This window comes from Mycteria americana, chromosome 7, assembly GCF_035582795.1.
Source record: "Mycteria americana isolate JAX WOST 10 ecotype Jacksonville Zoo and Gardens chromosome 7, USCA_MyAme_1.0, whole genome shotgun sequence".
NCBI lineage: Eukaryota > Metazoa > Chordata > Aves > Ciconiiformes > Ciconiidae > Mycteria > Mycteria americana.
In genome coordinates, this window is record NC_134371.1 from 51,796,085 (window position 1) to 51,821,536 (window position 25,452).

Genomic DNA, 25,452 nt, shown 5'->3' on the forward strand with positions numbered 1-25,452 from the left:
GACGTCACGGGGGGAGTCGCCGCCGCCGAGAGGAGCTCGGTGGGCACGGGCGGGCGCGCCGCAGTGGCCGGTGTCCGCCCCGCTCCGCGCCCGCAACTTCCCGCAACAAAGTTGGGTAGCGGCGAAGCGGCCCGGCGGCGATGCGGTGCTCGGCGGGGGCTCCGCGTTAGTGCCGCCCGCGCCGCCGGTGCGCGGGTTGGGGCAACCCGCTTCCCCCCCTCCTTTCCCTCCCCCGGTGCTACCCCCGCGGCCGCCCCCGGGGATGCGGGCGCGGCGCTAGCGGTCCGCCATGGAGGGGCCGAGCGGGTCCAGCTTCGGGATAGACACGATCTTGTCGGGCGGCAGCACCGGCAGCCCCGGAGTCATGAACGGAGACTTTCGCCCCCACGGTGACGGCCGGCCGGCGGATTTTAGGAGCCAGGCCACGCCGTCCCCCTGCTCGGAGATCGACACGGTGGGGACGGCGCCCTCGTCGCCCATCTCGGTGAGCATGGAGCACCCCGAGCCGCACCTGGGGGTGGCGGAGAGCCTCCCGCCGCCGCCGCACCACCTCCACCTCGGCCCGCACCCGCCGCCGCCGCCGCCGAGTTTGCAGCCGTCGCCCCCGCAGCCGCCGCCGCCCCAGCTGGGCTCGGCCAGCTCCGGCCCCAGGACTTCCACCTCTTCTTTTTTAATTAAGGACATTTTGGGCGACAGCAAACCGCTGGCGGCGTGTGCACCTTACAGTACCAGCGTCCCCTCTCCCCATCACACCCCCAAGCAGGAGGGCGGCGCGGCCCCGGAGAGCTTCAGGCCCAAACTCGAGCAGGAGGACGGCAAAGCCAAGCTCGACAAGCGCGACGACACGCAGGGCGACATCAAATGCCACGGTGAGTACGGCCCGGCTCGGCCCCGCACCGCCTCGGCCGCCGTTAAAACCGGGGCCGCGGCGCTCGGCCGCATCGGTGAAACGAAAATCGGGGGGAAGTCTGCGGTAGGAGCGCTCCGCTCTGCCGGGGCTTGCCGGTGATCCTCGCTATCGCGGGTTTCAGATCGGTAGGAAATGAAATCGCTTCTTTTCCCTCTCTGTCGGCCTTTCCTCCTCTTTTTTATTTAACTTCCCTGCTTTTAAGGAAATAGCCGGAGCGGGGGGATCGCGTTGGAAACCAGAATGTCTTTATTTTTAATGCAAATGCGCGTGAATGATTCTCCGGCTTTTTAAGAACCGGCGGCTCAGCTGCACTTACTGCCTTTTCGGTTTTGCTCATTCGGTCTAAAACAAAAATAAGGAAAAAAATCCTGCTTCCCCAACAGCCAATACCAAATAAACGAAAAAACTTTTAATTAAAAATAAAATAATAAAAACCCAATCGGCCCGCCATAAGCAGCGGAAGGTTGGAGGGCTTTGTGCGTTTTGCAAAACACCCGGCTTTTCCCCGCGCCGGGATAGGCAGGTTGTTTTCTCCGTCTTTTATTCCCTTTTTAATTACGGATTTCGTGCTGATGGGGAAGCCCCCGCCGTGCGGGGTTCGTAAATGAAAACAGCGATGTGTGCGTGGGGAAAGGAAGGGGAAGAAAGAAAGAGAGTGAGCAAAGGCGAGGCGGGGAGAGAGGCTGTTTTCCCTGCGGTGCCGGCGGAGCTGCCCTCCCCCGCAAGCAGCCCCGTTCAGCCGAGAGACGGCAGGGCGCATTTTTCTAATTTTGCCCCGTTGAGATATTTTTGCCAGGCCGAAGAGCAGCGAGACGCCCGGGCGTGCCGCTCATTTTGCTCTTTTAGCATTAGCATAAGAGCGCCCAAACCAGATGTACAGTCTGGTCTGGCCATTTTTGTGTGCACCAACCTCCCCAGTGGGTCAATTAGGGAGATTATTGTTCTTCCTGCGGGGAAGATCAAGGAACGCCACAAACCCGGGCCCGAGCGGAGCCGGATTGACATATCGATTTCCCGGCATTTCGGGCCGGGGGGAGCGGGCGAGGAAAGAACGAAAGCCCTGTAGCTGGCAAGCGGAGAGTGGAAATCCCGCCGTCCCCCGGACGGGCTCGCCGCCGCCGCTCCCCGCCGTATTTGACCGTTCCCCCCATGCCCCGGAGGAGCCCCCGGGGAGGGGGCGGCGGGGCCCGGTGACCGCGGCGGGGCGGGGCGGGGGCCGAGCCGGTATCCCGCCGGCCCTCACCGCGCCTCGGCTCGCTCGCAGGGACAAAGGAGGAGGGCGACCGGGAGATCAGCAGCAGCCGGGACAGCCCGCCGGTGCGGGCCAAGAAGCCGCGGAAGGCGCGGACCGCCTTCTCCGACCACCAGCTCAACCAGCTGGAGCGCAGCTTCGAGCGGCAGAAGTACCTGAGCGTGCAGGACCGCATGGACCTGGCCGCCGCCCTCAACCTCACCGACACGCAGGTGAAGACCTGGTACCAGAACCGGAGGTAAGGCGGGCCCCGGCGGGGCGGCGGCCCAGGGGCTCCCCGCAGAGCCCGGGGCGGGGAGGCGGCCGTGCTCCTGCCCGCGGGAGCCCGGGGCGATGCGGGGGGCGCCCGGCGGCTGCCCCGCGCCCTCCCCGGCGGCGGGCTGGGGGGTCCGGCCCCGTCACCGCTGCCGTAATTTTCTGTCTCATTACATACGGTTGCAGCCACCCTAATTCTGTCGCAAGCCATTAGTGTCAGCGCGCTGCGATCTAACCGTGTGCCGCGGTTATTAATTTGGCCGGAGTCGCCGTGTGCATGTGTCGGGGGTGCGGGGGCGGGGTGCGGGAGCCGGGCACGACCGGGGGGTCGCGCCGTGTGCGGGCCCGCAGGGCCGCTGCGCCCCGCCGGGGCCCCGGTGGTGCGGGGCCATGCCGGGGAGGGGAAGGGGCTCGCCGCCCGCGGACCGCCGCCGAACCGGGCCGGGTGCCCCGTCGCGGCGCCCGCCCTGCAGCCGCCTCTTGTTCCCCCCGGCAGGACGAAGTGGAAGCGGCAGACGGCGGTGGGCTTGGAGCTGCTGGCCGAGGCCGGGAACTACTCGGCCCTGCAGAGGATGTTCCCCTCGCCCTATTTCTACCACCCCAGCCTGCTGGGCAGCATGGACAGCACAACGGCGGCCGCGGCGGCCGCGGCCATGTACAGCAGCATGTACCGGACTCCCCCCGCGCCGCACCCCCAGCTCCAGCGGCCGCTGGTGCCGCGGGTGCTGATCCACGGGCTGGGGCCCGGCGGGCAGCCGGCCCTCAACCCCCTGGCCAACCCCATGCCCGGCACCCCGCACCCCCGGTGAAGCGGCACCGCGGTCCCCGCAACGAGCCCTTCCCCTCCCCGTCCCCAAACAAGCCCCAGCACCGCAGAGGAGGAAGCGAGGGGAAGCCGAGGGGCAGGAGCTTCTGCAGGCAGCCACCGGCCACCGAGGGAGGCGATCAGTCAGAGCAGGGACTCTTGAACCGTGAACCCAGAGCCGAGCCCGTAAGTGAAACGACCACACGCGGGGGAAGGCGGGCAGAGCCGCGGGGCGACCCGCCGACCTCGGCTCCTGCGAGGCAGGACTTGGAGAGAGAGAGGGACGGAGGGGGAGGAGGAGGAGGAGGAGAGGGAGAGGCAGCCCGAGCCCGCCGGAGAGACTAACGGCTGCGGAGGACGGAGGGAATGAGAGCGCCTCGACCCCCGCCCGGCGGAGAAGACCGGGGGAACGGAGAACTTTGCACTGATTTTTCTCATGACCTTTTTTTTTTTCTTACTGAAAAGTGGCATGCTCCCTAATGCGAACAGAATTGTACAGACCGAGTGCTGAGTGCTATATCATATTTATTATATGTCGTCCAAAAAAGGAAAAAAAAAATCACTTCTATACGTTAGTTTAAAACGAACGAACGTGATTCTCCCCTCTCCCTTTTCATGTCTTTTTGGATTCAGTAAAATAAATGCTTAGATGACAAAATATAGATTTTTTTGTGACTGAGAAATTACAAGGAAAAAAACGAAAAAAAAAAAAGAAATAAACTTTATCTTTTTTTAACAAACGTGGAAATTCAAGGTAGCTAATTTTCCCCGTGACGAGAACACAAGAAATTCGGAGTAGAAAAGGCAAATGCCACTTTTTTTTTTAATTATTTTTAATTTTAAGCTTGTTGTTTCATAACCGGCGCTGTTTTTCCCTGTCTGTATTTTAAAGGAAAAACAAATCCCCGCGCAGCTGTCGTGCCCCTCGCCGTTATTTTAAGCACTTGGGCAGGGTGGCGGTGGGTTTCCCGGGAAGGCGGCGGGGAGAGGCTGCGGCGCGGCGGCCGGCCCCGGCCCCGGCCCCGGCCATGGCTCCGGCGCCTGGGGGCGGTCGCGGCGGGGCCATGCCGGGCTTGAGGCAGCGGCCCCGGCCCGACAGCTGTCTCCGCACCGAGCTGGGACAGGCAGCGAGCGCCGGCGGTCGGGGTGAGTAACGAGGGGAAACGGGTAGGGAGGGCAGGGGGGTCCCGGCGGACACGGAGCCCCCGAGCCCCGCCAGCCTTTGATCTTTGTTGCTGCCCCCCCTCCCCTGGCAGGCAGCTTCCCTCCCAAGCGTCTCTCTTCCCCATGCCGGTCCGGGCCTCCCGGCCGCCGGGTCCCGCGGGGCTAGAGGGCGCGAGTCGCGGCTGGGGGCTGTGACCCTCCACCGGGCTCCGGGGACGGCTCTGGCCCCAGCCTTTGGAGGTGAACACCCCCCTGCGAAATTAAAAAGTTATACAGCAATTACCTATAAAACATTCATAAAGTCCAATATTATCTTCTCCTCTGAGGGTTTGGCTTTCCTTTTTTTTTTTTTTTCTCTCTATTTTTGCTCGTGGGTTCCCTTTCTTTTGAGGTAGAAGGAAAAAAAATTAAAAAACAAAAACGAAAAAAGAAAAGGAGAAGCCTCCGGGCACGTTTATTTGGGCTTTGCTAATTAGCGAGCGGCTTGCTGATTTCTCTGCTAATAAATTCGCGTTAAAACCATATTGACCTCTGCCTTGATCTAACAAAAGGGGAGCGGGTCGGGAACGCCCACCTCGTTTTCTGCCCGTGTTGCGGCGGCCGCTGACTATTCCCCCGCGCCTCCGCCGTGGCCCCCAAATTACCCCCGGCAGGAACGACCCGGGAGCGGGGCCCCGAGTGGCCAGAGCAGCCCTCCCGCCCCGCCTCGCCGCCGAGGTTTTCCCGGGAAACGCATCCCATCCGGGCTGGGGAAGGAGGTAGGAAATTTGGGCTCGGTGAGGGCTCTTCCCTGAGTCTAAACAACGAATCCTGTTTTCTCCCGAAAGGAGGCGATCCAGCTGGAAACGCTGGTCCCAGCTCGTTGTTCTTCTCGGTGGCTAAATCGGGGCTCGGTTTTGACTGCACAAACTCGCTGAAAAGTAGTGAGAATAAGGAAGGAAAGTTCATGCAAAATAGATGAGTGTCCCCCAACTCCTCCCTCCGGAGCAGGGCCGGCCCGGGGCCGCGGGGTGCCCGCCTGGGCAGGGGCAGGGGGCTCCCGGTGCTTTGGGAACCGCGGCGGGCAGGGGCTTGCAGGCAGGAGAGGGGAGCGCGGCCGGTCTGGGGGGCTGCCGGTGCCGTGTCGGACGGTGTCTGAAGCAGGGTCTGCCGGGGGAGGGGGGCGAGGAACGGCGACCTCCCCTGAAACCTATTTCCAGACCCAGCTGGAAAGCGCGTGTGAGCTGGAGGAGGTTTGGAGTAGGAATCGCTCCCTTTCACTACCGCTTTCCCCATTTGGGAAGCGGGGCTGGAAATGTAAGCCCTCCTTCATTTGTCCCGCTCCGCCTTTGCACCGGGAAGGAGCCGACCCGGGGACAGGCTGCCCCTGGGGCTGACCGGCCCCGCTCGCCCTTGCAGCCTCGCAGGAAAGGGCTCCGGTGCTTGGTTAAAAAACCCCGGCACATGGGCACGCATTTCCGCGCGCTGCGGCAGGACAAAGAGCCGGGCGACGGGCCGGCCTGCGCGGGTCGCCTCCCCGCCTGGCCCAGCGGGGCACGGCTCCCCACCGGGCACCACTGGCGGTTCGGCGCCGTCGGCGGCCATGCCTTTCCAGCCGCGCCGTTCGGGTTTTGCCCCCTTTCCTCCCCCAGACAGCTGCTTTCGCCGCGGCCGCCCGCAGACTCGGTGCCGAGCTGCTGAATTCCTGCAGTCCCGGTCCCTCTCCGGCCTCCACCCTCGCCTGGGCCGGGACCTGCTCTCGGCCCTGGAAGTGGGTGTGAACGAATAAACAAACCCATCCGTGGTCAGATGAACGGGCTCTCTCGGCCTTAAACCGCGGGAAATACCGGCACCCGCCGGAAAAGACCTGGCTGTTGGTGCGCTGAGCGTGGAAACAAGCCGTGAGGTTGTAGAAGAGCGGTGTGTCAGCGAGGGGACGGGGCAGCTGGGGGTGTTCGCTCTCTCCCCGCACCAGGCGATGGACCCGCGGGGAGCGGGCGGCTCCGGCCCCTCCAGCCCCGGGGACGCGAGCGCCGAGCCGGGCGGCCGCGGCCCCGCCCGCCCTCAGCACCACGGACAGCTCCGGGCGGCCGGGCTGGCCCGGCCCGGGGCCCCCGGGACCCCGCACAGGCGGCGCCGGGACCCCCGCGTCCCGCCCCGCGGGAGCTGCCTGCCTTGCCCCGGGCGGGGCAGCGCAGCCCGGGGCTCCGGGAGGCAGGGCTCGGCCAGGCAGCAAGGGGAGCCTGCCGTCCGCGGGAACCTCGGGGCCTCCTTCCCCGGCGCTTGCCGGCCGGCGGTGATGAAGGTGGAGGAGGCCGAGACAGGCGCCCGCTTCCAAAGCACCGCCTGGCTCGTCTCTCCGCCGCCCGGGAGAAAACCCCTGTCCCGGGCCAGGCCCGGGCTACTAGGGGCCCGGCCCTGAGAGCACGGAGCGGGGGCTGCGTCCCGAGGGCTTTGTCCCGGGTGTTTGAGTGTTGCCCCCGCTCCAGCCGGCGGGGCGGAAAGCGGGACGGGGCTGCCCCGCTCCTTCCCGCGTCGCTCCGGATTGACACCGGCGCGGCCGCGGTGGGACGCGGGCGCCCCTTTGTTCGCCCTGTCCCCGGTTCCCCTTTGGTTTGTTTCTGCTGGGTCGTGGCTCTGTGTTTTGCAGGTGGGCACGACGCGGCAGGCTCCTTCGGGGAACTCCCGCGGCGCTCAGGCAGGTTTTGGCGACTCGTTGCAGCCTCCGGCTCCTGGCTGAGCCCTCCCGGCAGCAGAGCGGCGGAGAGGCTGCTCCGCTGCTCTTGGCTGAAGGGCTCTCTTGCGGGATGCAGCAGCAGGACCATGCTTAATTACTCCCCCCCTCCCGGGGGATTAGCTTGGCCATCATTAGAGCAGAAAGTGAGAAGGAGGACTTCTCTGGGCTGGGACACACGGATGAGCATTGCCTTTGCCGCTCCAAGGGTGCTTGCCCTGGCGCCGGGGTGGCAGCTGGGCGCTCCGGGAGCTGAATCCGCTCTCCCAGCCGGGCAAGCCAGCCCCACTCAGCCGCTGGGAACCAGCGAGCAGCACCGAGCGGAGTTCCCTGCCGTGCCGGTTACCCTGGTTGCGTTCACACGGACCAATGCGGCCCGCGCGTAACGCCGTATTAGCGCTCTGGCGCTGCCTATCGCTCCTACAGCTTTTAGTGTTTCTTGTGCGAGTGGGCTTTTACTTTTGTTATTTTCTCCCTTTCCAGAGTTTATTTTCCTCCAAATTCACAAGACGCTTCTGTGCGAATGCACGCTGTAAGTCGCCCTAAGTCCTTATTGCAGCCCACTCGAATAACTCGGCTCCAGCCCAGGGCGTGGAGTGGGTGCAGCCAGGCTGAGCTCACCTGTGGAAAGCATAAACCCCTTCGTAATGTTAGAAATATCCCCAGCCCAGAGGTGGCGAGGATGGGCGGCGAATAACCGTTTCAGGTTGGAATTACACGGCTTTTTCACTCCCTCTGCTGCTAAGCCCACGTCTCCCGCCGGTGACACCGTCGGGTTTCTTCCCCAGTAGCCGCTTTAAGGCGGAACCCCGTTTGCGAGGAAAGGGGGGCACAGCAAACCTGACCCACCGGGGCGGCCCTGCGCCCTCGTCCCGCGGGAGGAGCCGCCCGCTCTGTTTCGGGGACAGCATCGAAATGACCCCCGCGGTCCCCGGCGGGGGACAGCCGACGGGGCCGGAGACCCCCCGGGACCGGCACGGGGCGGGAGGCGGGCGGGCGGCCACCCAAGGCGCCGCTCCCCGGTGCCCCCGTTTCGCGAAAAAGCCCCTGAACTTCGTTCCTCCCTTGGGCTGCTCCCGCCGTCGAAGGGGCCGTGGGGCAGCCGAAGCCAGTGCCTGTCCCTGCGTGTTTCCAGCCGGAGAGCAGGTCCAGCGCAGCGCCCGTCACATTAGAACTCCCTTTCCATATTCATATGCCCTATTTTTCACAGGCCGCTGCTATTAATGGAAGCACGCAAACGCCGGTCCTCAAAATTAGCGTATTTCAAAGGAAGCCAAGTGAGGCGCTTTGCGCCGCCAGCGATGGATGCGGGGCGCGCCGGGACCCCCGGGGCTCCCCCGCCACCGCCGCGCCCGCCCCGGCGGGGAGCCGCGCTCTGCCGGGGGCGCAGCCGGGGACCCGCCGCGGCGGCTGCCGGCCTCCCCCCGCTGCCCCGGGCCGTGCCCCGCGGGACCGGCGCTCCGGCGGCGGGGCGGGCGGCAGCCCCGCTCCCCTCCCTGCCGGCCCGGGCACGCAGAAGTTGTCCGAGGCTGTCGCGTTCCCTTGTCTCTGGGAGCCCATGTAGGGAGCTTTAATGGCCACATTTTCAAACGGAGGTAATGGTGGGGATGTCTTAGTAATTACCTTAATGAGGTAACACCTTTCCTTCCCTCAACCTACTCATTATCACGCTTCTTGTTCAAATTCCAACTACAAAGAGCTATACTTGTAAAAAAAAAAAAAAAAAAAAAAAAAAGATGTGGAGGGGGGAGAGCTCTGAAATTTGTTATAGGTCTCGTCCCCTGAAAACAAGCACCTTACATGGATCTTTAGTGTACGAGGAGAAAATTGTACCTGGTTCCAGGAAAGGTTGGCTAGAAGTAAACTAAACATCTGGGGTACCCCTTAATTATTCTTGGTTGGCTTCTTTAGCTTGACCTGTAGGGATGCGAGGGTGTCAAAGTGATGAATTTTAAGATGTTGGGCTGTGAAGACGTGCAGCTGCAAGACTGATGGATTTAGGAAGGGAATGGTAACAAGGTTAGCTGCATGTGAAGTGTGAATTGAGATTTTTGCAAAGAGACTGTGATTGCAGATGGGCATAATGTTGTACCCTTGCATGAAATCTTGCTATTATTGTATAATGGTCAGACAGAGTGTGAAATGACTTATTACTTTACTTTTATTCTTTAATGAAGTTGGGTAGGGAAGGAGAACTACCAGGAAATCGATAGTGGTAGTGCACAGAAACTATATGACAGGTGCTGATACATTAAATATTTATTTAGCTTTTTGTCGTGTCCGCCCCCCCCCCTCCCCATCCCCCCTTCCTGCTATTCCAGATTGCAAACAAAAATACAACTAGTGGATCTAGACAGTGAAGAAGCAGCACAGAATGAGAGCGGTATTTTCTTTGCCATCCTCAGTTTCTGCAGTATATGTGAAGTGGGCATTTCTGTGTGGCAGTGCAGCGTATACATTTTCTATGTAAAATATTAGACAGAGATATCTAGATCCAGGTGGCGTGCACATGGTTTCTAGATAGGTTTTCAGCTGTTCAACATATTATATCTCTCTTCTAGACTTCAATGCAGGCATGCAGTGATTTGTACACTGTTATGACCCCGTGTAAATTCAAGCGGCCTTTTCTCCAGCTTGACATGCATGTGAAAATACCTCTCGCTTCCTTCCATACCAAGCACAGGTGTCCACATGGGCAGTATCATTCTAAAAACATGCAGGACAACATCTGCCTCTGACTTTTGCACAGCAGCGTGTGGGTATGTCCGGGCATCTAGGGTGGGTGGGCAGCTTAGCTGACATCTTATCGCTTGTTTCACACACGGTCAGGGTAAAACACCTATTACCAGAATTCATGATTCAGTCGTGCAGCCGCCACACTGGTCTTTATGAATATGCAGTGAGGAAAAGGAACTGGAGCTGCTCCCCTAGGATGCTGTTCTAAAAAAGAGGATTCCCCAGGTGACTAACCTCAGGACACCACCGCTGAGAACAGTTTGACAGATCCTGGACTTAGTGAGTTGTCTCTCTCTCAGCGAGCAGCTTCAGCTCCCTGTTTGAATACACAGTAGAAGCGCAGCTTCTCATACGCCTTCCTCTCCAGAAGGATATAGCCCATTGCTCGGAGAGCTTCCTGAGGTGGCACCTCCTCTGCAGTGCCCTCCCCAGACTTTGTCCCCAGAGCCAGCACAACCCTTTGTTGAGGTTTTGCCCTATATTTTCTGTGGAGTCTGGCACTGTTACATTTTAATCTGAGGTCAGGAAGAACAAGTAATGTGAAGCAAGCTCAGGAATAATTGCCTACCTGTTCTGCATTAGCATACGGGGTAATAATGATGGCAGAAACAGAGAAATGATGGCAGAAACAGTGTGAAACAGAACACATCTGAGGCCTCATCTTTGTCCTTACAACAGTCTTTCAGATTTGCTTTTGATATTTCTGCCTCAGCATCTGAATAAGTACAGTGTTCTGGGCTTGAACCTTGTTTCCATTGAGTAACACCCTGTTATAGGGATCTCTCTCTCCTCTGGAGATGAGAAGGCCTCTGTGGAACGCACAGGTTTGTTTAAAGCAGAATACTGTCCTGATGCAACACTGCCCATGCGAGTGGCAAAAATGCCCTGAGAGGCATAGGAGGTCCCTCATGACACAAAAGCGCATGGAGTAGTTCCCTGATAGATTTATAGCCCGATAGACTAGCAGTCATGCTGTAGCTTTAAATACTTTTGTTTCCATTGTATGAAAGTGAAACAGGAAAAAAATCCTGAAAGTTTTCAGAACTTCCCCATAAAAGTGATGTTTCAGTGCTTGAGTGCATAGAAAGATGGGATGCCACAGCAGACACTCTGCTACCCCAGCACTGCAAACCCAAAGTGTGCAGCACGCCTTGGAGTGGTGTTCTAAAGCAGGACAGAGCATTTGGAAAATGCAGGCTGTCAAAAAAGCCTGTTTTGGGGATTTGCCACTAGTAATTTGGCCGGATACTGTGGGTTCAAGTACTGTCACTGTCCCTATATTAAAACAATGTAGGTTTTTTGCTTTAAAAGTTGTGAAATAAGGCTGGATTAATATTTCATCGGAAGCATAGGGGAGTCTATTGGAAAAAAACAGCAAAGCGTGAGTCTGCAACTGAGACCCAGTACAAGCACTGACAGCTCCAACCCGTATTACTTCACATAAGCTTAATAGATCAGCGAGGTTTTCTGCCTAAAACAGAGGGATGCAAGGTAAGCATGCTGGCAACTTTTTATTTATTTCACTCTCTAGCAGTCTTTTATTTTTTCTCCCTTTTCCCCCTTTCTGCTTTCCCTGTTTCCTTTCCCTGTCCTTTCCTTCTCTCTTCACCTCACCCTGTTTTGCCGAGCACTCGGCAGCATGCCCTGGGAAGATTGCTCACCTTTCCTGGTGGCTGGTGGTGGCCATGGGCAGCCTGCCTTAACCAGCCCTGGCACGCTGGCATGTGGCGTGGGCAATGCAGCACGAAGTGTGTGCAGCAAAGCTGTGCCTCTTCCATGGAGACTAAGCTCATTACAGTACAGTATTCTAAAACATGCTTAACCTCTCCAGTCTTGGGTGTTGTATCCCAAATCTACTGCAGAGCATGGATACCCCAATTAGCACTTACAATGCACTGTTGACATTTCTCTGGGCCAGCCCAACAGGAATAATTAGATGTGATATCTAACACAAAGTAATTTTTTTTTCCCAGCAGAGCGTACACTGCAAAATGAAAGCAACATCTACTGCAACAGTACTTGGCCAGATTTTGCTCTTATGTGTAGCGTTATGGCTGCAGTGTAACTCAGCTGGCTTCCCCAGGCATACGCTGACTGTGCCCTGCCTGATTGCCGGCAGAGTCTGACCCACTGGGATTAGCGCTGGAGCTAAAGCTCTGGGATGGGTTGCATGAGAAAGTGGTCTTACACTGCACAGACTCAGGAAAGCTACTGTATACCACCCTGTAGGAACCTTTCTGTTGGGAGATGCAGCATGTGTGGAAACACTTGCTCAGCATAATATCTTCTCATGTTTGAAACGTTGGGTGGTGACTGGTGAAGCTGGTCTCGCTGTAGCTTCAAGCCCCCATCCCGCCACACACCAGCATGTGGAAAGCCGAGCAGGCTGGATCGAGGACTGGGCAAAGCTTTGGTGAGCGAACATGATTCTCAGCAGCAGTTTGCAGAATAGCGGTGGTAGCATTGTATTGCCATAAACCCCACGCCAGCAGGCCAAAAAGCCTATGGAAAAATACATGTGACAGTAAATAGGAAAGAGCTCTCTGCTGCAATGCAGCAGGCTGTCCTCTGACACTGCTAATTACAGCAATGCATTGAAAATGTAAGTGTATGTAGTGAGTATTCCTACTTAGAAAGTGCCGTTGCGTTTGGCTTTGCTACCATTTCTTGCCTACTTTCATGCCCTGCAAACTGGAACTTGGAAAGAGTGAAGAGGATATAAAAATGATAATTTTTCATGTAATAGAGATCACATAGAGATTTCCTTTGTAGTTCACAGCATTTCCATTCCAAGATGCTCGGAGAATTAAAGCATACAAATAGAGAAAATCTGCAAAGTGTTGTCAGGTATTATTTATGTATTATTATTTTTGTTGGAAAAGACATGTAAATATAAAGAATTAGAAAACAGAGCTACTAAAATAAATTATAATGGAACCCACAATAAATCTAACATGAGAATAAAAGTATAATGAGAACACATTTTCTTCAGCATAAATACAAATCCTGTCTGCATGCTAAAGCCCTATTAATTGGATACTTACTACAGGAATAAATCTTTAAATGTGTAAAAAAACCTTTCTACTCTGTGATGAAATATAAATATCACAAGATTTATTAAAGAAAAAATTCTGCTAAATGACTACTTCTCTTACATACTAATTTATGCTTACGCTACATCTGAAAGAACTCACCCTGACATGAATATCAGCTAAACGAAGGAAGCTGTAAAAGGAAAAGATTTAATGTGCATCACGAGAAGTCGCTTATATCAGGCACGGCAGGTTTCAATGAAGTTTTATATTACAAAATAGAGGAAAGGTGATAGTCTCTTAAGAGACATAATACTTATCCCATGAGTGATATAATAGTTCATAATTCACCAGAGAACAAGGCTCAAGTGAGTCATATATATTTTATGGCCCAATTGGGATTAATACCATACTTCAGAGAGGCATGCATAACCTATTCTATTTATAAGGAGACACGGTTTAAAATTCACCCTCTTCCCACACCTTTTTTTCCTACCCTTTGGCATCAGCCTACAAGAGAGGGACTTGAAAAAAATGAGTGAGGACATCAGGTGAAAAACAGACAAGGTGTCGAGGTACGGCTACAGCATCGCCGTTTGCCAGGAGCTGCGCTAGTGCTGGCACGGCAATTGGAAATGCTGATTCTCTAACAACTGCTGCCCAGGGCCCCAGAGGAAGAGGTTAGTCCTGAGCGGGTGCACTGCCATTTCTTTTTTATTGGCTGAACTTGGTGTTTTGGTGGGAACGGAGGAGATGCCGACTTCAGCCTCTGCTTGCGGCCACCATGGTGGAACTCAGTTGCCCCAAGTTCCTTCTGTGATGTTGCTGTGTGGCTGCTGTCCTTAGTGGGATGTGGTGCAGGGAAAGGGGGACATCCGTGATGGGTGCTCACCTTACTTTTGCCTGCCACAAAACATGAGACTTTGGGGCATCTGCTCCTTTTCTATACCCCACAAATAGGGTGTTTAAAGACAATAGATGTGGTGTTAAAGTCTGGTCTGGGGGAAATCCCATGTTTCACTCCGGTGAAGGCTTATTGTATTCTTTTGGATGGTTTCCTGAAATGTGGCCTACAGTAGAAATTTAAAACATGAACTTGTTCCCTTCCTAAGGAAAAGTGTCCCCTAAATCATGTCTGAAGAGTGGAGACAGCTTAATTCACCTCACCAGCAAAATCACCTGGAAAAAAGCTGCTGCAGGTCTAGAGGTGGCATGTGGCAGTTTGGGGAATTTCTTTGCGTGGGCTGGGGGATGCTGGTGGAGGCCAAGACATTACTGGGAACTGAGCTGCTTGTGCCCCTGTGAGCTCCCAGCATTTCTGACAAGACCTCACTCATGCTCCTCCCATGTCAAGGGCCATGGCTGGTCAGTAATCTCACCCATCAGCTGTTGAGATAAAACAGCCTGGGACAAGGGATTTACAGGAAACTCAATTTTGTCCTCTCTGTTCATAAAGAGGTGATTTTGGGGCGGAGACACATCAGACAACAGGATGGAGCATGTAAGAGCTGGAAGGAAGGATGTCATCTGGGGCAGCTTTGCAGAGCCACATAGGGAGGTTTGGCTGGAGAACGGTTTGCTCTCGGCAGCCTCCTGTTGCTGAGGAGCCCTGGTCTAGCTGGGAGACCAAGCTGGGCTCACAGAGCAGGGCGTGCTGGCAGGCTGTGCTCTGCACGCCAGTGCCAAACAAGCTGAAATGGGAGACCCCAGCCATCTCCACGGACCCATCACCCCCATATAGAAGGCCAGGGCTTCATGTTTGGTTTTGTCTAGGTCTGTGTACGGGCTCCTGTGGTTTTAAGCTACTTGGTGCCTGCACTAACCAGGCTCCCCGTTACGGGATGGAGTGTGTGAGAGCAGCCCAAGAGCTTGTGCCCTCCCCGGGGCCGGTGGTGAGGCTGGGCCCAGGCATGGGAGGGCTGGAAATGGCAGCAGCACCTCCAGGACACAGGAGAGCCAGGGGAGGGCTAGCTGAGGAGACCTGAGCCTCCTCCACTGCCTTCTCCTTGGGTTTTTTTCCTTCTTCATTTAATAAAGGACTTGAGATTGAGCCCAGGCTCCCCAGGACTGCATTTTTAAATTCTTTTGTTCTGTTGAGGCCATAGCAGAAGCAGTAATCCCTGGGCAGAAGGTGTTGCCTGCCTCAGTTCCTGCTTCCCACCACCTCTGGGGAGGAGCGTGGGAGGAGCGTGGGCACCCAAAAAGCCGGGCTTGCCCTCGGCACCGTGGGCCTTCCCTTGCTCTTGACTCAGGCAGCCTGCACAGATGCACAGATTGGAAAGATCGATAGTTAAAATCTACTGCTTTTTGATGGGGGTTCAAAAGGTATCTTTGCCCCTTTTATGGCTCTCTGTTTTACATAAAATAACTGACTCAACCATATAAGTATTGGCATCTTTCAGGCATCTCTTTCTTTGCTAGCTAGCTCTCCTGGCAAAGTGCAGGGAGTTTGTGAGCTTTTTTAAACTAGCCTGGAGGGTCTGATTCACCAGAATTTGAATCTCTGGTGAAAAGCTCACAGCAGCTCTTAAAAGGAATTTTAAAAATATTTCCTTCATGATCCTGCACACAAATAATGTTAAATAATATTTTGAAGGGCTATCTTTGAGCTACCAGTATTGAAGAGGTATCTTTTGTCATAAACAGCTACTATATGTATAATAATGATATGCTTAAATGATATATAACCACCATTTTCCGAGTACTCTTAGCAGAAAGCATTTTATACCACATGGTTGTTTTATTGTGCGCATTACTCGTGATTGTTACAAACCCTTGCCAATGAATGACAAATTTACATACACATCATGTCAGCCGGCAATATTTTGCAGCCTTAATTGCTTTAGCTTCAGGCATTCTGTGTCAAAATAGAGTGTTTTACGTCCTGCAAGTTGCTCTGTTTCTTCGCAACAGTTAAATTATTCTGTAATTTGCCTGTTTTCCTTCTAATGCATTGTCCATTAAGTCATTTAATAATTTATGATATAAAATGTATGATGCAACCTTAAACAGCGTTTAAAACTATCTTGAGGTGTTCCAGACATTATGGCAGAAAGGACGAAAATCTTAAAATGCATTTGTTTAAAACATTTTTCTAATAGCTTTTTGCCTGCCATAAGGAGGACTTTATCTATATTTATCTGGCCGAGTTTGGCTGGCAAAGTCCACGGCTGCGATTCCTGAGCAGAGCAGCCGGCGTGGAGAGGAGGCACGGGGGGACGAGCTGTCAGCAGACCCTGCCGGGGCAAGAGCCAACTTTGGAGTCGATGCCGCAAATGCTTTCATACACTCACCATCCCTTACTCATGTGGATACCCTTTAATTGTGGACCAGCCCCCGTGACAGCAGTGTGTGAGAAAAGGCTATAGGACTGGGTTTTATGCGTTGCAGAAGGCCTTTCAAGTTCACCACCGAGCTCCCAGCGAGAAGAGAGGCAACCAGGAGCTGTAATTAAACCCGGAATACCAAAGCATTCTCTATCCATCCACTTCTGCCTTTTCACTGCTCCAGTTTGCTGTGTGTTTATTGTGCAGTCTATGAGGGCTTTATGCTAGAATAAAAATCAGTGTCCAAATCACGCAGCCAAACAAAAATAATATGAATGCAGAGTATTCTGCTACACAGAAATCTGGTCTGGAGATGGTTGTTCTGCTCGGTGCCTGGGTGGCCAACAATCTCCTTTTGGTTAGTTCCTCTTAGAAAAGCTCTGAGGACAGACAGCTTGGAGCAGTTGCCATGTTTCATCTTGTGTGTCAGGGATGGAGGAGCTGGAAGTGATTTCCAGGTGCATAACTAGGAAGGCTTACAGATTGACGGCGGTTTAACTAAACACTTAAGGAATTTTGTTGCAGAAAAGGAAAGTCTTCTGGGGCAAGAGAGGACAAGGATGTCCAGTGCCTAGACACTGAGGAGAGCTAATCAGGAGTTATTTAGCATATTTGCATATGCAATGAGTGGTGCAGATACATCTTCTCTTGGGTTGAGGAACAGTTATGATCCTTTTTACCATGCACTTCTGGGGGTGAAAATCACTCTGACAGAGAAGGTTTTTATCTACCTGAAGGCCCCTGGCAGAATTCCTTGCTGTGCTGCTACAAATACAGCTTAAGAGCCTCAAGAGTTACGAGGCTTTGGTACATCCATGCTTGTACCAGTTCACTAGCAGGGTGCCTCTGTTTCTTCTACTGTTTTCTCTCTTTCTGTCCCAGGATCCTTCTCTCCTGATACTTCAGTTTCCTTAAGCCAAACCAAACATCTTGTAATCAAAAGGATGTGGGACATCCTTTTGTACGTACGCAGACAGAAGCACTACTCACCTGTGAATTGTGTGTGCTCAGTTCTTTGGGTACAACCCAACATTTCCCAAGAATAACTGTGAAGGCGGGGGGTCAAGTTCAGTGAGACGGCGTTGGTGGAAGCGGCTTGGGATGGGTCCTCCCCTGGGCTGTGCGCAGCCCCTCCAACCTGCGGGCGAGGACAGCGCCCAGCTGCTTGCTCACCGGTGACCTGGGGGGGTGGCTGCGTTTTATACTCACGTTCAAAAGTGAAGACAGCAATCGGGGAGTGAAGAAGCAGAGCTGCTGCCTTTCATTAGCTACCGCATGTCTTTGTCATGCCTTCCTCCTGGCTTCAGCGGTTATTGTCCTGTTGGGAAGCGGATTTACCCCTTGCGAGAAATCATGAGCATTGATTGCCAGAAAATGATAAACAGGTAACAAAATATGGTCTTCTGTGTTCAGGGCTGTTTTTTCTGGATTGACTTACAACTCAGGGCTGAAAGGCCGATGTAAGCAGGAGCCCAGACCTGCTCCATGGCAAGCATTTGAGATGCCTGGTTTGTCTCTGCATGTTGAATGGGAGATGGATGGACATTACACCTTTACCTGGCCATTGTGCACTATTTCTAGCGGCTTTGTACTTTACTCGTCATGTCTCAGCCAGAGACTGTTTATATCGGCTTCTTCTGGTTTCTGTGATCTGCGATGCTGAAAGGGTGTCTCTGAGCAAGAGGCGCTGGTGGCTGGCTGGCCGGTGCTCTCTCCCCTGTCTTCAGACCGTGCCCCTTCTGAGGGTTTTCATCTCTGGGCCCTGACAGATGTCTCTGCTCCTGCCTACTCCATTCCTGCGAGATCTAGACCCTGATTTGGTAGTTTATTCAACTTACAAACTTCCCCAAGGCCAGGAAACTGTGGAGCCACATAGGTATAAACTCAGCTTAACAATTCCTAATGAGAAATCCCTGACAGCCGGTGCTTCCGAGAATGCATTTTGCACAATTAGGGCTGCACATCCCATTTGCTAAGGGACTGTAAGGAGAAATTTGCTGATTTGCCAGTGAGGCTCTCGATTCCTGTTTTCGCGTTTAGGTTTCTGTCTTTCCCACCCCTGAAGTTCCCAATTTGGCTTGAATACATTTTGAATTATAACAAATACCCTGATACTCACACCCCATGAATGAGGGCAGAAGGCAGGGGGCAACTCCTGGCTATGTTCCTGTACCGAATTTAATTTTTCATTGATAATTAGACTCTCAAAGCCACCTGATATTTTTGACCAGCGGGAAACAAAGGCCCACTGATTGACTCCAGGGATGGATGCAAGCAGCCCCCACGGTGCTCGCACAGCAGCTTCACAAAGACTCAAAACAAGAGCTGTGGCAAATTGGCTCATCCTGCAAGTTTCGACTGGCCCATTGTGTACAAGTAGTAAATTGAGAGCTGATATTTCTGAGAATTATTTATTAGCAAAGCCCAGTGTCTCACTCCCCTTGTAGTTATCCTTTGCAAACAGCTTTTTACCAGTTTGGATGAGCAATCTACAGCACTTCATTATTTTTCTTTTATTCGGGTAATTATTAAAAGACAGCCGAGCTCTGTTCGGACTGGCAGCGGACTGCATCTCTACCCAGCTGGGCTGATACCTTAACAGTTAGGCATTATGTGTTTAATTGTATAAAAAGATAATGGGATGCATTTGCAGGAATTTATTGCAATGCAAACAATAAAAGATTATTATTTTGAGATTCATTTCTGGTGCTTTTTGTGTTGTTAAAATTCTAAATAAAGGTGTCATGGTGACAGTTTCTAGTGGAGTGACCAGTTGTAAGCATTTAGTACAAAAAAGGTGTGAAAATACTAGGCTGAGACCAGTTAGCAGAAATCAGAGTTATACATGCTGAGACCTGCAGTGTTAAACCAAATCTGAGTAAGTCGTGGAGGGGGATTGATAACTCTCATTGTTTGATTTCTTTTCTATTTTTTTTTTTTTTTGATAAAACCAACAGGATGATGTACAGGAAGATAAAATGATGGCTGTGTCATTAGCTGTATTTTCCCCAGCAGCACTTTTCTTAGGTAAGTTGAAAACAGAGTGCCGCTGCTGGGGTCACATGAAATAGGGAAAAAAACCTCCTTGCCCACATTGTGCCAGTTCTGTGTGAAGAGTAAAACAACTATTAATCTTTTGCAATAAGATTCCCTAAACAGCCTATACCACCTGTGTTGGTGAGGCTGTGCTTTGCTGGAAACGGGGCTCTTTTTGGGTGTAGGGTGAGAACACTCTTGTCCTGGGGTACGTTCTGGACAAGTTCATAGAGATGAGGTCATTGGTACTGATGAACCTCTTGCAGAACACGGTCGCTTCCTTCCCCAAGGGGAATCTTAACTGTGGAGTACTGAGGTACTTGGAGGGAGGGTCTTCTCCGGGCGAGAGACATTGAATGAGATTTCCTCTTGTGTTTATTTGAGCTGGGTGTGTGGGACAGGGCTAGATCAGGAAGCAGAAAACTTGCAAAGCCTTCTCTTACTAATCCCAGGAGAAGGTAGGCAGCAAGCAATGTGCAGCCCAGACAGAGTGAGGCTGTGGAAGCAATGTCCACCCAAGGGCGGTGCTCCTGGCCTTGCCCCATCAATGCGCTTGGAAGCGAAGCAGGGATAACTCCTTCTCCAGGGTCCTCGGGATGTGAAGGCCCCCTTCAGAGAGAACGAAGAAGTCTGTGCTGGCCACCTTTCCAGGTGCTGGCCTGTGTAGAGTCCCGCTGATGTGAGAGGCAGAGCCAGGGCAGCGCCGGCACGTCCCCCAGCCTGCCGCTGCGCAGACACTCCTGTGCTTGCCCCCGTCCCAGAGCTCAGCGCATACCTTCTGCGCTTGACGTACCGGAGAGACTTGGAGATTTGGAGTGACATCCTCACTTGGTTGCAAATTTGTAGCTTCTAATGAAAAGCACCCCAAATTGGAGTCCACAGCTTCCATTTGAGGAAATATTTATCTTATCTTTTAGGCTGCCATATTAGCAAACAGTTCGCCTAGAGTTTTTTCCTGTAATTTCACCAGGGAGCTGAAATAAATCCTTAGTAGGTCACTCTGGAGCTGGTAAGAGGCACAGACTGGCCAATACCAGCTCCTGAGGCTGGGGTGACCAGGCGAGAGACCAGCTAATAGCTTGTGTCCTTCAGGGTGATGGGAGCAAATGCTCCCTGCAGGTGTGTTGCCGCTCTTCTGCAACCAGAAGGTAAATTTAGGCTATCCTTATGGGGCCTCATGCAGTGCTCGCGCCGAGATGGCTGCGCGACACAGGATAGTGAGACCACACAGGTACTGCCACTGCTGTCCCCCAGCAGCATTGTTTTATCCTTTCAGCCTTGGACAAAACAACACAATTATGGGAACTAAAGCTTCTGTCTTTGATGATGAGAAATTCTTTTGCAGCCTTGATTTTTAATACATTTGAACATGTTGCCTACAAGATGTAGACAGAAATGAGCTGTGCATTTAACTGGAGCAGTTGTGTATTCTGTTGGTGTCACTCAAGTAAAGTGAAGCTCGGTGAGCTATAAATGCATCTATTTAACAGTGAAAAAGAAGTACCTCATCCTGATAGAGTTTTCCCAGTCCCGTGATTTGTTTGCACTGAGGTTAAGCCAGACCCTGGGCAAGCTGAGGCATTCCCAGCCCCTGGAGGGGCTTGGCTTTCTGCCAAGGGAAGCCGTCCTGCGGCGCAAGGAGAGCCCGCTCTACCTTTCCCCGGCAAATCCCGCACGGCTGGCTCCGCCATGCTGCTCTCCCTCTGACATCCCATCGGTGCTCATCTCCCGCAGGCAGTGCTCGGGAAACCCACGTGCAGCAAAGCCTTTCTGCAACCGTGGGGCCTGCTGAGCCCTTAGACACTTGGTCTTGTACTCACAATTTGTGTTTTTAATACAATCAGCCACCAACTTGTTGGTTCTATAAAAATAATGGCCAAATTATTCCCACCAACTGAATTCCCATGGGATGGATTCGGCCCCCACGCCTGGGATGTACCAGGATTTAGCTTGTGCTGGGCACTGCTATGGTCCTGCTCCAGTACAAGGAAATGTGGATCCATAGTTTTCGTCCTAGACTGGCCTGTGTTTCTGGTAAAGAAAGGAATTAGGTCTACACAGGGCTTAAGACCAGTTGAGAGTAACTGCAGAGATTAATTCTTTGCGGACAATTAATGGCAGATTGTACAGGGCATATGAGCCATGACTATGTCATTTGCTGAATGTATTCAGCCTCCTTGAAGTGAAAAACTGCGCTGACTTGACAGTGTAAAGAAATAACATAAAAATGGAAGGACAGTTGTGGTCCAGTTGTCAGAGACACTCGAAATTAATGTTGAACATTTGAATCAGAGTGAGGTGAAATATCTCAGGCACATAATCTGCTCATTAAAAATGCCACTTTCTGATGGCTGAAACTGAAATCTTCAAAAGGTTTCAGATAGACAAAAATAGACGAAATGATAAAACAGCTTTTGGATTTTTTTTTTAAAGTTCTGATTTTTTAAATCTAAGGGTTATGTTTTGACACCAAATGTGGCTAAATACAACTAAACCAGTCATAAGCGCAAAATATTATTTATTTCTTCTTGTTATGAAGCCCAAATACCTTTTTTTCTTGTCAGCTCAGAATGAAAGGTTATTTTTCCAGTTTAGCCACTGAACTGAGGATTCAATTATTTGCATACCTCCGGTTGTAAGACATTCTAATATTTATCTTGCTGCCGCTGCTGCTGGAGACACAAAAATTATCTGCTGCTCTGGTAGGGAAACAGAATTAAAAAAACCTGAACATGTAGGTCCATTATTTCCATTTCACAATAATTATGCGGCGTGTTAAACAATGTATACTTCCATCTAACTCAAAGCCCGCTACCTGGAAATACACAATTACCATAATACCTCGCTGGTTAGACATACGGTGAGACTATGATTATGCAGAGTGTTGGGAGAACTTTATGTATAAAATTATTCTCGAGAAGAAGAAGGGGGAAAAAAAACCCGAAGTAAAAAGCTAAGCCAGCACATTATCTAATTCTCAATGTAAAATAATGCAGAAGTGCGGAAGATGAACATCTGATTTGTCACATCTGATACACTAATGTTTTATCCAAAAGGAAGAACACATTGTAACATGCTCATTCATCTGCATAAACACCACCTGGCCCTTTACAGGCACCTACTCAAGTAACAAAAGTTAATGGCAGCCCATTTGTAGCCATTTCACTGGTAGAGACGGAAAGGGTTGGCGTTTTTTTCTTTTTAAAGTAACATATTTACACGAGTGTCTGTTGAGGAACAGCTTCCCTCTCAGCGCTTGCTTCTGAAACCTCATTCTCAGTGACTGTAAATTAAAGCAATTTTAAAGAAATGTTAGAAAATAGTATCTAAAGCCTGTACCGAGCATGCTCACACACACACGTATATACGCACACGCACATAATGCACATCTAAACACACGCACACACACAGTTTTTAATCCCTGGCCATCCGGTGCTGTGGAGACACCCCAGACACACACAGGACTTAATGCAAATCTATATTTACCCAAAAGTGCTGCTCTGGTCATGATCTAAATAGCAGCTAGATATGGTTTCTAATGTATGGCTGGGGATGAAACAGATTTGTTGCCTGTTATTTTTTTTAACTGGAGCATCGTGGTGGCATGCTTCAGTAAACATGCCTTTGTGCTACATTACGCATATGTGTATATTATCACTTTGCTTTCAGACTAAAATAAAACCTGGGCACCCAATTCACTAAAATGCTGTGTACCAGCTCTGCCGCCTTCACAGCAAATTTAGGCGGGAAGGTGTGAAAGCCAAAATAAATAGGTGAATTATGCAGCTATGAAAAGGTTTCTTTTTCCTTGTGAAGAGCCCACGTCTGGCTGAGCTTCAGTGGCAGCAGGATTAGGGGAAGTCCTGCAGGAGGTGTAGCAGGACCTGGGCTGGCCCTGCTCTGGGTGGGGTGGGATTGGGCCGGCTGATCTCCAGCGGCACTTTACAGCCCAAATCGTCCTCCGGCTCTGTGTGCAGCCTCCCTGAGGGCCCCTTGGCTGAAGGAGCCTCTTCCCCAGCTCCAGGGTGTTGCTGCAGCTCTTGGATGATGGTGGTTGTTTCCAGGCTTGTGGTGGGGTGACCCAGCGGGGGGGCTGGCTGCACCTCCTGGCCATGGCGGGCAGGCTGGCCTGAGATGGCAGCTCTGGGAGGAGGAAGGATGGTGGTCCTTGCAACCACCAACTCATTCTTGACCAGGGACTTCAGGTGCCTGGAGAAAGACCCTGGCTGGTGCATTTGTGTAGGTCCGTGTGCACATGTGATTTGCCCCCGGTGCTAAGTTGGAGGCTTTGGAGAAGACTGGGAAAGAGACTTGGAGAGCTCGACCTCCACACCCGTCACTGGGAGGGCCAGTATGCTGTCAAGAATAGGACCCTTAAACCAAGGCAGGCTCACATCAGGGCCCTGGGGGAACCAATAGGGCCTTAATGTCCCTGACCAGCCCACCTGGGTTTCCCACCCATACCCTGCCACCAGCCCAGGAACCCCATTTCAGCTCTCCTCGTGGGAAGGTGTAACGCAGAGCTCCCCGCTTGCAGCCAGGCAACCCACTGACTCACAGCCATGCTGCTGGAGCAGAAGGTCCAACGTGAAGCTGCAAGGGTTAAGCAGCAAGGTTGTCCCAGGGTGCCTTGGGTGAGCCAGGTGGGAGCTGTTAGCAATTAAAGAAGACAAATGGGCTTGATCAGTAGTCAATCTTAAATGCTCCTGAACTAACCTGCCACTTTCCCTTGCCACCTCAGGGATCACAATGCCTGTAATGGGTACAGGACAGGAATGTACCATCATGTAATTTGCCTTCTAGGTATGATCATACAGTCTCCCTCTGTGGACAACCCCAGAAAGCTGCGAAGAGCTGGCAGCTCTTGATGACCCTTCCCTGGGTGGGATTTCCAAGGTAATTGCTCTCTGGCACCTCCCTTGTGTTTGTGGGAGAAGCCATCTATTGCTCCCTTGGCTCAGCCCAGCATTAACAGCGATCTTTTATTTTCTGCCCGTACTGCCCCAAACAGTGCTTTTAGTTAAGAGCGCTTTTTTGTTAGCACATGTACTCTAAAAAGACTCCGTAAGAATCAGTGTAGGTCTTCCATGTAACTGGTCTGCACATAGCAAGAGAGAGAAGTAGAAGGAAAGAAGAAAGGAGGGAAAACAAGCAGGTTCAAGCCTGACACCAGGGACTTTGACTCACTCACCACAAGACTGCCAGGTATAACTGTCCTCCCTTTACTCATATGAGAAAGTGAAGCTCTCTTTCTCTCACACACCCCCTCACACTTTCTTTCTATTTTCCTGACGCTCTCAGAGATGTCTATCTGTAGTCAGCCACCACTGCTGTAAGTTTCTTTAAGTTGTAAGTGGATAATCTTCCCAATAACGTGGGGCCCCTTTGCCAGAAGGGCTCCTGGGGATACAGTCCCTGTTTGATGAAATTGGGAGTTGCCAAATTAACAAAAGACTGACTAAAGATATGGTTTGTGGTAGAAATCCTGTTTTACCAGCAACTGTTTTTAAAGAACCCTATAACAAAATACGTAAGTCTGTACATTCATGTTCCTGTATTTTCTTTTCTGTCAAATAAGACTTTGAATTTAAGAACTTTGTGATCTGTGCGTGTGTCTCATTGGCAACTTGGACCTTAGCTTGCATCCTTGCTACCCTCAACCATAGAGATCCCAAAAGAGTAGATGCTATTTGAACTAATTTCCCAAAATCAGTTTCACTTTTGCGCTCTCTCTGAGTATACATGGGCTCTCGGTCACACACAGAAGCCCTATGAGTAGCAAAGGGGACGCTGCCATCATCATTCTCTCTGCATACCTTGATGGAAAGAAAGGCTATTGCTCAAAGTGCAATACAAAGTGCAAGTACATGTGCAGAGGGGGGCTTAAGCCGAGTCCAGCGTATATCATAGCTACATGTATATTTGAAATAAAAATCTCCCTGTTAGCCCAGTCTGCTGAAGAAAGGAGAATGTCAAGAGAATACTTATCTTTTTTGCCTGCGAGGGAAAACAGATCTGAGATCAATGGGAGCCCTCAAAGGGAAGTTGAGAGGGTCCCTTTAAGAGTAATCAATGTTCTGTTTTTTTCCAAAGGGAAAATAGTTTTCTGTTTGCTTTTTTCTTTCTACCCCCCCCCCCCCCCCCAAAGGAATGCCGTTAGGTCTTTCATTGCTTCATTGTTAATGTTATATTCTATCAGTAATTATTATTTCTATTGTAACAA

At 52.2% G+C, this 25,452-nt stretch overlaps 1 protein-coding gene across 1 annotated transcript; it reads left to right on the forward strand.

Annotated features, from left to right (window-relative positions):
- The first annotated feature begins 289 nt into the window (after positions 1–289).
- On the forward strand, positions 290–3,226 carry BARHL2 (BarH like homeobox 2). Its single transcript, XM_075509242.1, has 3 exons — positions 290–869; positions 2,175–2,400; positions 2,914–3,226. Exons 1-3 carry the CDS (start codon positions 290–292, stop codon positions 3,224–3,226), a joined length of 1,119 nt encoding a protein of 372 aa, XP_075365357.1.
- Positions 3,227–25,452: the final 22,226 nt, after the last annotated feature.